General features: G+C 35.5%; 1 protein-coding gene across 2 annotated transcripts in view; it reads left to right on the top strand.

Moving 5' to 3' along the window:
- RECK (reversion inducing cysteine rich protein with kazal motifs) overlaps window positions 1-12,817 on the top strand; it is a 73,972-nt gene that overhangs the window by 38,400 nt on the left and 22,755 nt on the right. For both annotated transcript variants that reach the window (XM_072596806.1, XM_072596805.1), the window contains exons 7-12: window positions 1,008-1,041; window positions 5,010-5,207; window positions 7,207-7,474; window positions 9,966-10,145; window positions 11,133-11,345; window positions 12,068-12,204. In XM_072596806.1, the coding sequence (XP_072452907.1) occupies window positions 1,008-1,041; window positions 5,010-5,207; window positions 7,207-7,474; window positions 9,966-10,145; window positions 11,133-11,345; window positions 12,068-12,204 (1,030 nt within the window). The remainder of the gene's footprint in view (window positions 1-1,007; window positions 1,042-5,009; window positions 5,208-7,206; window positions 7,475-9,965; window positions 10,146-11,132; window positions 11,346-12,067; window positions 12,205-12,817) is intronic.

Below are 12,817 nucleotides of genomic sequence, written 5' to 3'. Positions count from 1 at the left end.
TTTACATTGGAGCCCACTTCCTTTTGAATTTCAGCTAATAAACCATTGCCATCAGCCAGTTTTTGTGGACCATGCTCTTGATTTTGCTCATGTATCTCTGTTATTGCTTTTCTCCTCCTTACATTTCACTGACAGTTCATTTACATTCTTTAACTTCAGTACAGCATTCTGTCTCACAAAGTGCACTGGACTGAGAGGAAAGGTAGGTCTTGGTGACAAATTTGCCAGTAACAATCTATAACTTTGGGCAATTAATCAGGTGTTTATTAAGTGCTTATGTGCTAGATCCCGGACAAATCACTTTGTCAGTCTAGACCTCTGTTTCTTCATCTGAAAAATGCTAGAGACTATACCAGATTTCTCAGATTTCTTCCAGCTCTTAAGTCTATGAAATACATGTTTCTATAAGTATCTAGAGTGTTTGCATTCAATTGTCTTATTTATAAAATTTTATATAGATTTCTATGATTTATAAGATTATGCAAGAGTACTTCGGTATAATTGTCCTTTTAATATGTAGTTTCCATTGTATTCTAATAAAATCACCTCAGCTTCCTCATGTGCAAAATGAGAATTTCATTAAGATAATCTCTAAACTGTCTTCTGCTACAACTTTTTTTTTTCTAATCCCATTACGACACCTATCTCTATACATGAATTTGAAAAGAATATGGTTTAAAATGACTACATATAGTAAAAATCTGATAGTTAGCCTATGAGGTCAATAATAGCTCTGTCTTAAGTGTTTAAAATTCCTGTTATTCATCTTCTTTTGCTAAATGTTTTTAACATGAAGTTTTGAATCTAAGGCATAGTTAAATATTTTACTATTTTCATGTCATCTGTGGAGTAGAATAAATTATAATTAATTATAAATAAAATATAAATATAAAAATATAATTATAAATTATAATTAATAAATAAATGATACTAATGTGCAAAGTTGTGAGACCTATTTCAGAAAATCCATACTATTATTAATTACTGGGATTTGTTTTTATTTACAGAATGCCCTTTTCAGTTGCATTAGCCAAAATGAAAGTAAGTATTTTATTTAAAGTTACACAACAAAAGCTCTTAAAACAAAAACAGTTCCAAGAACACAATATAAGTCTTGTTTGTATTGTCAAAAGCCTTAACACTGTTGTTAAGAGTAAAAATCAAAATGAATGTGCAGTAATAGGATTCTTCTTAGGATCAGAGTTAAAATGTCTCGGCTTGTTAGGCCATCTGTCCTGTGGGGAACTCAGAGCAATGACATTGATAATATGTCCTTTGTCCTAAAAGTAGACCGATGAAATAGGGACCTTACAGGTTTCAGAAAAAGATCATTTAGAGGTGATGAATGAATAAATATGATCATTCTCAAAAACTGACCTATCTCCCTCTCTTAGAGAATGCTTCCTTTAATATTTGGTGTTCTCAGGTGATCTTTCCCACCACAGTACTCTAAAGGTGAACTTTTTAAAAAAATATTTTTCGATTATTCCTTTTATTCGTTCTCTAGCTTGTTTTTTTGTACCTTCCCAGTGACCTATCTCCTACCCTTGCCACTAACATAGTATTTCTGGTTGCCAGCTGAATGAATATAAGCTGTGGAAGTGAACACTCCTCTGGACAAGTGGTTCTGAAAGTGTGGTCCAGAGGGTTCCCCCTCCTCCTGAAGGGTACTTAGACCTTTTCAGGGGGTCTGCAAAGTCAACACTATTGTCATAATAATACTAAGACCTTTAAATTTTTAATACAGTAAATATTGATAGATATAATGTATGTAAACAAAAGCTCTTTTTAGGGAAATCTTCAATTTTTAAGAGTATAAAGGGTTTCTGATACCAAAAAGTTTGAAAACCACTGGTAGATACTTCTCTAATGTTCTTTTAGAGGTTCACATCACTCTTGCTTTTTCTGAAGAATAGTGAATACAGGGTACTGTGATGCTGCACTTTAACATTTTATCAAGAAAAGAAACATAAATTAAAAGTTTGTGTACTTCACCTATCTATAGATTACTGAGATTACAACCTTAGCTATCCAGGACATAGCTAACAATCAGTAAACAAAAAGCCTTTGAAAAGTTGATGTCTCACAGGATATAACCAGGCCCTATTCAGAGACTTTTTATTTTAGACACAAGTATTGCAAGCCTAATTATTAAGTTTCCTAGTTCATGCAGATTAGAAATGGCCAATTAGAAATAGAGAAAGGTCTTGTTACAATAATAGTAGTGAAAAAGTATAGCTGGCAGCTGCTACCAAGAGAGGAAAAAGAAAAATCTATAAAAAAAACCAGACCTGTGGGTCAGTTAGTATTGAGTTAAATAACACTGAACACCAAGAGCCAGAGATGTGTGTGATGTATTTTAGAAAAACTTCAAAGTAGTTTCTTTGTTTTTTTAAAGCAGTAAGCTTTAGTTATCTGTAAAATTCTCCTATGTGGAATACTTCATTCATTGCTCAAGAATCCCAAATAAATGAGGTTATTATTGGATAAGTTTTTCACCTATGAAGTACTTGTAGCTGTACCTTCCCTCAGGAGAAAGGAAGAATAAGAGAGTAAAAGATAATGAATTCCGTTTTAGACACGTTGAGTTTGAGATGTCTCTGGCACATCCAGTTCGTAATGTCTAATACAGGTTAACTGGTGGTATGGGATTGAAACTCAGGAAGGACTGAGGCTGGAGATGGACAGATGATTATTAGATCTAGGAGAGCTGATAAGGTAACCAAGAACGTAGAGAGAGAAGAGTAGGGGACCCAGGACAGCCTTGAGGAACACCCACAGTTGGATGTGATCTGGATGATGATCCAGCAAAGAAACTCAGGAATAATCAGTTGGATAGGAGGAGAAGTCAAGACAGTAGTGCCATAAGAGCCCATAAAGGAGAAAGTATTAAGGAGAGGATGGCTAGTAGTTTCAAATGTATCCAATAGATCAAAAAAGATGAGGACTGAGAAAAGATGATTCAATTTGACAACCATGAGATCATTGGTAATTATTGAGAACAGTTTCTGTTGAGTGATGAGATTGGAAAAGATTTGGAGCGGATGGAAGGAAACGAAGTAGAGTCAGTGAATATAGGGTGTTTGGGGTTTTTTTTTTTCTTTTCTAAGAGTTAGGCTGAGAAAGAAAAGAAAAATAAAGGATAATTTAAAGACATGGTAGGATCCAGTGACGCTTTTTTAAGAATGAGGGAAACAGGTATTTTTGAAGGCAGTTGGGAAAGAATCATTTGATAGACAGAGATGAAGAGGGGCAATGATTGAGGATGGCATCAAGTTCACATTTAGAGGGAGTGCTTGGCAAGCATGGCCATCTTCTTGTTAGAGACTGAGGATAAGGAGGACAGTGGGGAACGCGGGTGATGGTCTGAAGGGGGGAGTTAAGATAAAGAGAAGGGGAGAAGAGGGAGCTCCTGTTGAATAGCCCCAATTTTCTGAGTAAAGAGGCATAGTCCTCGGCTGAAAGAGAGGAAGAAAAGGTATGAGAGTTTTGATGAGAGAAGTGAAAGATTGGAAATGCTTTTTTGGAGAGTGAGACAGGGAATCAATTAGATACAAGAATAAGCAAAACATCTTTGAAAGATTTGTGACCAGTTACAACTAAAGAATACTTATGCTGTCTTGGCATAGAAGTGACAGACTAGAGGTGCAGAATGAGACATTTTCAAGTTACCATGTTGATCTGTTTTGCTTGACTATCCTGATTCGTTGCAAGGGACAGGCTTCTCTTTATGTGAGGTGTCACTGAGGATATTGGTAGGAAGTTATAATAATTCAAAAAAAGCGTCAAAACATTTTAAAAATACAGAAGAGAAGAAAGAAGTTTTGAAAGGGATATGCACAAGAATGGTAGTTGTGTAATAAAGTGTGTTAAATTTAATACGTTTTTTAAAAGAACAAACTGTCTGAAAGAAATTCACAGCTTCATATACATTCCATTTTTCTATTGTTCCTTGTATATTGAAGCATTCATGTTTGCGGATTTTTAAATTCATAATAAAAATATATATTAAAAAATCTTTTTGGGGTGATTACTGAGTAGCTGGGCCAAAAGAATGTTAGTTGCTGTTTCTTGACAGTACAACAGGAAATGTACAGTTCTTCACTTAGCTTATACTTAGAGCACTCTAATTTTTTTCTTTTTTTTACTATATTTTAAAAATTATTTCTAAAGGCTACGTACTATAAACCAGAGTCTTGTCCTAGTTGCTACATTGTTCCTTGGCTTTCCTGCTAAGCCTCAGCACTCCCCCATAATCTAGTTCATTTCGTTCATCTAATACATAGCTCACTTTTTTAATATAACAAAGTGTTAAGTCTATTCTAAGGCTTGTCCCCAACACCCTAACATCTCTTTATTATCCACATTGTACCTTTGCTAATTATCTGAACTTTAACACTTCTTCCTTTATTTTATCTTTTCTTCACAATAATAAAAAAAAAAATCCCTCTTAACTTCATCCTCTGTCCAGAGGTACCTCCTGTGTGAATCCCCTGTGACTCCCCTCTTCTGAGTCTCATCCCCACCTCTTCAGCTCCTACGTTATCGTTTGGTTCTTCCCAAGTCCCCAGGCCTAGCATTTCCCTGATTTAACACATGGAAACATTTTTCTATTTACTGTGTGTTTTTACCTTGTCTTTATTCAGTTGGATCCCAGTGACTTAACACTTAAAGCAAGACTGAAACGTCTTCCCCTTCTACAAAGTTCTAATGGCAGTCTTGTTAGGAACCATGCAAAAGTATGGAAAGGTTTCATTAGGAACTTTTTTTCCTTATTGAGCTTCAATAATTACCATTTTCTAACCTTACTATTCATGAATGTCTCTTACACCTACCAGTTTGGCTTTCAGGTGTTTACTCCATGTAAGGTTTGTCCATAGCTACCTTTACTTTCTGTTTTAAACATAAAAAGGCAGCAGTTTCGTTGTCTTATATCCTTATTGTTATAATGTGTTTATTGCTAATGAATGTATTTCCATTTAAACTTCTTACCTTTCCCCCACTCCCAGTGGGTTCAGTTTGTTGTAGCTATGCCGGGCATCACACAAACTGCCGCGAATACTGTCAAGCCATTTTTCGAACGGACTCTTCTCCTGGTCCATCTCAGATCAAAGCAGTTGAAAGTTATTGTGCATCAATTAGCCCACAGTTAATACACTGTGTGAACAACTATACCCAGTCTTACCCGATGAGGAATCCAACAGATAGTAAGTAAAATAAGAGTGCTATTCTCTGATGTTGTGATTTATGAAATTTTTATAGACAAATCAGGTAACATTCTAAAAGAATTCTGAAGTCTGTACTAGTTAGGTACATCCGTGGAGATGAGTTTCAGTCTTCATCAGTACTGAATTTGCACCCTAGAGTTCCCAAAACTGATGAAATCATCGGTTCAGAAACCCTCCCTCCTGCCCTATTCCCCCCAAAAAAAACAGGTTAGGAATGAACATTATTGGGAGAAAGCATTTATTGAATTTCTCCTTGGTACAGTATACTACAAGAAATATTTTTGGCAGTAATATAAAGAAAGCTGTCCTACGCCTTCAGAAGCTTTGTGGCTCAGAGAGAGGAGGGAAATAGAACATGGTCACAGATAAAGACAGGTTTTTTGTTGTTGTTGCTAATAATAATATGGCAACCACTTACCACAATCACAGTACTTTACAATTTCCTAATTCCTTTCCATCCGCCCTGTGTTGTGCATAATACAAGTATTTTTTTCCCATTTGACACATCAGAAAACTGAGGTTCAGCAAGATTAAGGAACTTGTGCTGATCAAATTGCAGAAGGGAAAAAAAATGTTCTGGAAACTCTGATCACCAACTCAGCTCTGTTACTTTCTGTATTGCTCTAACAAAGTCCCTTCTTTTCTCTCATTTTCATTTTGTTTATTCTGTAAAACAGTTGGATGACATGATGCCTATGATTCCCCCCAGTTTTAAATCTCATGATCCTTTCCTACACCATGCCACCCTGTCTCTTGTCAGAATGCCTGACACTTCACCCATTAGTTAATCTTCCCTATGTGATCTTTTTTACAAGAGATGGCAGCAAGCAGCAACACAGTATCAAGTTTTTCTTCTCCTTTCTTTACCCACTCTCTAATAGAAGTATTTAGAGAGAGTGAAATCAATAAATACAGAGAGAAACAAAAAAAGTAGAGGACATACCAGATCTCCAAATAGGTAAATTAAGAAAAAAGTAGAGGACATACCAGATCCCCAAATAGGTAAATTAAGTCCTGTATTCACGAAAATAAACACTAGCCCACATGCCCAGATTCTGAATCAAATGTCAAATGAAAACCAGGCAGTAGATGTGAAGAGTAATGAAATATCTTCAAACTTCTGTTACTTTTTTTTAAGTTTTCTTGGAAATTTGTGGAAGAATTCTAAATATTTTTACTGCATATATATTCTCCAAGCTTAAGGATATAGGAAATAGAAGTAGATGAGAATGGGTGGGGCATAGGCTTGGCCTTGATAAACACAACTGGGATCAAGGCAGATTTAAAGAACTAAATAAAATTTTGGTAGACTTAATGGTTTTCAAAAATTAATTGCAAATCTGACATTTCCTAGGAAAGAAATTAGATGTGAAAACTCCTCCAATTGCTCATTTTCAGACAATTCTACACACTTCTTTTATAGTATTCTGCCTAATACATATCTTTTAGAGTGTATCACACATACCCCCTTCCCATCCCTTCTCAGAAATTTTCAGTGGCTTATTCAGTTAGCTTCTTTCTTTAAAAATAAATTCTAGATTGCTCAGCTTGACACAGAAGACCCTGTGCAGTGTGGTCTGATCTACCTTATCTTAACACTTATCACTAAATCTTAACACTAGACCCCTTTCCATTTTAGGGACAGGTTCTGAGCTTTTGCATGAAATGTGCCTGAAATGCCCTTTTTCTTATCTCCACCACTTAGAATCCCTTCCTATACCCTTCAAAGAACAACTCATGTGACAGCTCTTCCAGAAAGCCTTCCCTGATTCCTCCTCTCCTGATGGTAGTGATTGCTAGTCTAAACTCAATATTCTGAACTTCTTTTCTGTATCTGCAGTCTAATGGAAGCTAGTTGTGGCTTATTATCCATATTAAATTATAATCTTCTTTAGGAGAGGAGCTGTTTCTTCCCCAGTACCTGGTATAATTGGTGTTGTGAAACAGCTAATTGAACTTTTTTGTTCCATCAATTTAGGTTTATATTGCTGTGACAGAGCTGAAGACTATGCCTGCCAAAACGCTTGTAAGAGAATTCTTATGTCAATGAAGACAGAACTTGAAATAGTGGATGGACTCATCGAAGGTTGCAAAACAATGCCCCTGCCGCAGGACCCACTCTGGCAGTGTTTTCTGGAAAGCTCCAGGTCTGTTCACCCTGGCGTCACTGTATATCCGCCTCCTTCCACTGGCCTCGATGGAGCCAAATTACATTGCTGTTCTAAAGCAAATACTTCCACGTGTCGGTCAGTATCTCTCTTTCTTTATTAAAGCTACTGGAAAGAAACACAATAATAAATGGAACAACTAAAGCTTTAAATAAATATCTAAGATCCTGCAATTTTAACATTAGAAAGTCTTTGGGGCAAGGACTAGAAAAAAGCAGAATATTTAAGGGTCTTGTACCTGAATAATGTTTTCAGCAACAAATTTTAAAAGTATGACCTTGAATATATTACTGTTACATTTGTGAATGACTGGAACAAAGATTCCATATACAACTTCCCTTCACAACAAGAAGTCTATGATAATTTAGCCCTGGGGGATAAACCAGACAACCTGCCAGGGTTCTGTGAGGGTCCCTCATTCAGTATCTTCCTCCATTTTTCTTTCACAGTGTATGATGCCATTGGGATATTGAGCTTTTGCATTCTTTCTCCACACCTAATTTAGTTATTATAGGAGACTTTATCTGTTGAGTGACAAAACCTCAGAGAGTAAAAACAGTACTTGCTTTGCCTTAGGTTCCATAACTAGATTCTGAAATTAGAAAATATTTTTAGAGTACCTAAGCCTCTCCCCATCAGAACAGTGACATTGTACAGTTTTCAAATACTGAAATAGATCTATGATAATTATTTTCATGATCATGTCAGACTGGTCCAAGTCCTCACATAAATTTGCTAGGCAATGTTTATAAGGTCTTCCTTACCTCCTAACATCTCAGAAGGACCAGTGGAACATTCAGGCTATCTCTTAGCTCTGTCTACATAACCAGCCCATCTTCTTTTTAGATAACATTTTTGCTGATGGGATTCTTTATTCTTGTTCATATTTGATGTCCCTTATTTATGATACTTGTTTCTGCTTATACCCACCCTGTGCAGATCCATTGCCCTTTATATGATACTCATTTTAAATTCTTCAGAGACTGGCATTTCCATATGTCATGGCCATATGACATATTAAAATAATGGGTCTTTGTTTGGGGAGGAAGTTTGGAGTCATTAAAGGAGCTTTCTAATTTCCAATTCAGCCTGTTCTTCTCCTTCCATTTACTTTTGGACCCAGTTTGTCCATAGTATAGTGCAATTTAAATGCAATTCTGGATATTTCCTAGACTTTCTTGTTTGTTAATCACTGAGCATGTGTTGAAAATATGAAGTTAAGTCTTCATTGTACAAACACTATCACATGTAGACCATCTTGGGGATCCTCAGTAGTTATATATCTTTAAGGGCAAAGTCACTTATTCAGTGAGATGCAAGTAGATTTTATATCTTGACTCTTTTGGAGAACCTCTTAAATTTAAATAGCGTTGCATGTTATTAAGAGGTAAATTCTTTTGTTTTACAGAGAACTTAGCACAAGTTGTCTTTAAATTTATAAAGTCTTTTGGGTGCAAAAAATGATAAAAGCTGATGTGTTCGATAATCATCCAGATTGCTTCTTTTCTTACTGTAAAACATCAGAATATGTCTTCTGAAGCTAGAGATTTGAAGGAAATGTTCCATCTCTTCTGGATTTTTTTACTTGAATTGGGATAGGAATTTAGACCTGTGGTGTCATTAATACGGGGAAGTCCCAATTATGGGCCTGAGAGGCAGGGTTCAACTGAGGTTCTCCCAGCTCTCCTGTTGAATTGTTGGTGCTCCCCCTACCCCAAGTCAAACAGAATTAATCTGGCTCCTGGAACCAGAAGCTGACAGAGCCATCAGCTCAGTTTCCCACAGGGCTCCGTGTCACCTAGGATGCTGTTGTGTCATGTCCTGCACATGAGAGCAAAGGCTCTGTGGTTTTATAGGAAGCCCATTTTCTGACCACCAGGTTTATTAATCAGGCTTATTTATGGCAGGACAACCATTCTGGGAAGAGACCTGAGAGCCTCACTGTAGCTTCTGTCAGTTATAATTAAAACTGTTGTTCTGACAGTATTTTCCTCCTCTATATTTTATAAAAGCTTCATTGTAGGATTTTGGTTTTAAGGTAAGTCAGGTGTTTATTCATACCTGGACCTGTCATTTCATTAGTGTAGGAAGCCCCAGGGGAGCAACATCCTATGTAGGGGATGAGAACCTGCAGCTTTGAGCCACATGTGGCCCTCTGGGTCCCTAGGGGTGGCCCTTTGACTGAATCCAAACGTCACAGAAAGGATTTGTTCTATGAAGTTTGGATGCGGTCAAAGGTTCCCAACCTGTCTTATGCTAATATAAATTAATACCTTTTCTACAACTTAGGTTCTTAGAGTTGCTTGGGGCACTGAATGGTTAAGTGATTCACCCAGGGTCACACAGCCAATATGTGTCAGAAGCAAGACTGGAATCTATAGCTCTACTTGACCCCAACACCATTAATGGGTAGCTCTCTACGCATTACACCACACTCCCTCTTGTCTATTTCTGTGTTCTCTGATATGTGACAGGCTTTTTGAAATGGTCTTTATGAAACTGTTATAACATATTGTATTTTAAATGTTTATCTAACTCTTCTAATTAGCCAAATGTAAATTTGTTTCAGGGAACTATGCACTAAGCTTTATAGCATGAGCTGGGGCAATACACAGAGCTGGCAAGAGTTTGATCGATTTTGTGAATATAATCCAGTAGAAGTTTCCATGCTGACCTGTTTAGCAGATGTTCGAGAGCCTTGTCAGTTGGGCTGTAGAAACCTTTCTTACTGCACTAATTTTAACAACAGGTAGGAAAGAAGAATTATGTAGTATTTTTTAAGGAATTCTCATGTTTTAAATGAAAATATACTTTTATTACAAATTTGTTTTGTTGGCTGAATGAGTAAAAAATACCAAACCCTTAACCTCACTGAATTTTTGTTTGATTATAAAAAATTACTCCTTTTGATTTCCTCTTAAGACTGAAATGGTAAATGGTTCAAAATGGTAAGTCAGCTTTCAGTTAGGAAATGTAATCGTCAAATTTCTAAATCATGGGAAATGTATCATCAGGATATTAAAGTTCTTTGAAGTACACTGAGAATTTAAATGTAATGATATAGCCCTTTGTTTCCAAGTTGTAAACCATGGAATTATTGTAAAGCGTCTATGAATTCATATGTAAATCTATAAATAAGCAGTCATGCCTTTTTAGACAGAATAAATATTGTCTCACACATTACTATTGTCATCTGTATATAATTATGATTATTGGTGTTACAAATTCATTTTTAAACGATACTGAGTTTATAGGAACTTTTTTGTCATGTATTTTCTCAATTAATGAATCAGTACATTTTTCAGAGCTTATTCAGTTCAGGATGACGTATCTTGTGCTCTTGAAATTACTCTGAGTAAGTGTATTTTGATATTTTTACAGCTAGCATTGAAATATTAGGGAAAAAAGTCTAGCTTAAAAATAGGAAAATAAGTTTTCCAATGAAACGATTCTTTTAAATATTCTTGAGTATGTCGGTTATTTATTGAAATTACTATGGGAACTTTTTGAAAAATTGGGATGTGTCATATCAACCAAGAAAACACTGTATTTTAGTAAGTTGAAGTCTCATATAATTTTGTTTGATTCTTCTTTTGGGGGGTTTCATATGATTATACGTTGACTTAAATTCATTTTTCAGTGTTGCGTTGTATACATGCACTGGAATTGCTGTAGTGTCACAGCCTTTGGTTGAAGGGAACACCATTGTGTTCTGACTTTTTCTTTTTCTTTTCAGGCCAACAGAGCTTTTCAGGAGCTGTAATGCCCAATCAGACCAAGGAGCCATGAACGACATGAAGCTGTGGGAAAAAGGAAGCATAAAAATGCCATTTATAAACATACCTGTTCTGGACATTAAAAAATGTCAACCTGAAATGTGGAAAGCAATTGCTTGCTCCCTGCAGATTAAACCTTGTCATAGCAAATCCAGGGGAAGTATTATTTGCAAGTAAGTCTTTTTAAATAATCTTAACATTACAGTTCAAGATCATAGTGTTAATTATGTAAATGATAATTACTATAGTGAGAACTTACCTTCTCATCCACATCCAGAGAAAGAACTATGTAATTGGAACACAGAATGAAGCAGAATATTTTCTCTTGTGTTATGTTTTGTTTTGGTTTGTTTTTTCTCATGGTTTCCCCCATTCATTTTAATTCCTCTATGCTACATGACTAATGTGGAAATGTGCTTAATAAAAATATGTATATAGAAACCATTTAAGATTACATGCTGTCTTGGGGAGGGAGTGGGGAGGGAGAAGGAGAAAATCTAAGACTTATGGAAGTGATTGTAGAAAACTGAAAACAAATAAATTAGTCATTTAAAAAGAGGGAAAAAAAGAACGTACCTTCTACTAAAGCATTTTTGAGAATATATGATTTCATCACTATGGAAATTCCTTCCTTGACATAGATCGCAGCTCTTTGGGTCTTAATAGATGGTTTTTGCGAGTTGCTGCATCTGAAAAATACACCTTGCAGGAGTTTTTGTAATAAACTTCTCCAAACTGTGGGTGACAGGGACATAGTTGGAAGGTGATTTTTGTTGGATAGTTTAGGCAGTCAGTCCCTGTAGGCATTCACTTTTATGAAGCTGCACCCTAAGAGTTCTATCTTGAGGTTGATATGAATGCTGCGTGATTTTGTGCGTAATGTTTTTCTCATCAGATCTGATTGTATAGAGATTCTTAAGAAATGTGGAGATCAGAATAAGTTTCCTGAAGACCACACAGCTGAAAGCATTTGTGAGCTTCTGTCTCCTACAGATGACTTGGAGAACTGTATACCTTTAGATACATATCTTAGTAAGTGACATTTCTGCATGAGATTTCAAATGTGCTTCATTTATTTATTTCTGGTGGTATTTATTTTTAACAAGTCTCCTTTATGTGACACAAAATAATTTTGTAAAAAAAAAAAAAAAAAAAAACAAACCCTGATTATAAATTCTAGTTTGATGTTTTAAGCTAAGAAAATATTTTAGACATGCCATTACTATCAATGTAATCGGAAAGAAATGGCTGTTTATTATTCATATTTCCCTTTTACCATCAGATTTCTTGGTTTGAATCTTGGTAGATTAGGCTAAAGATAAGTACTCTTTGACTAGTAGAATTTATATCTTCTTTAATCAAGTGATCTTGGCCATTAAATAGATTTCTATTGGTGACTCCTATTATCTCAATAGCTTTCATTATTAAATTAGAGATTTTGGATATTTTGGATCCCTAATGTAATTCAAACATACTTTTAAAAAACTGAAAACTTTTAAAATCAAATCAAATAAAAAGTGAAAATAATTAATAAAATGCTAGCAATACAGATGAACCAAACTTCAGACAACCTCAATATCCAAAAATCCAGATTTTCAGATAAATCAGTCTTCCTTCACATGCTTCCCCTTCATGCATTTGATAT

This window comes from Notamacropus eugenii, chromosome 3, assembly GCF_028372415.1.
Source record: "Notamacropus eugenii isolate mMacEug1 chromosome 3, mMacEug1.pri_v2, whole genome shotgun sequence".
In the NCBI taxonomy this organism is placed as follows: domain Eukaryota; kingdom Metazoa; phylum Chordata; class Mammalia; order Diprotodontia; family Macropodidae; genus Notamacropus; species Notamacropus eugenii.
This window is presented reverse-complemented; position numbering and strand designations above follow the sequence as displayed.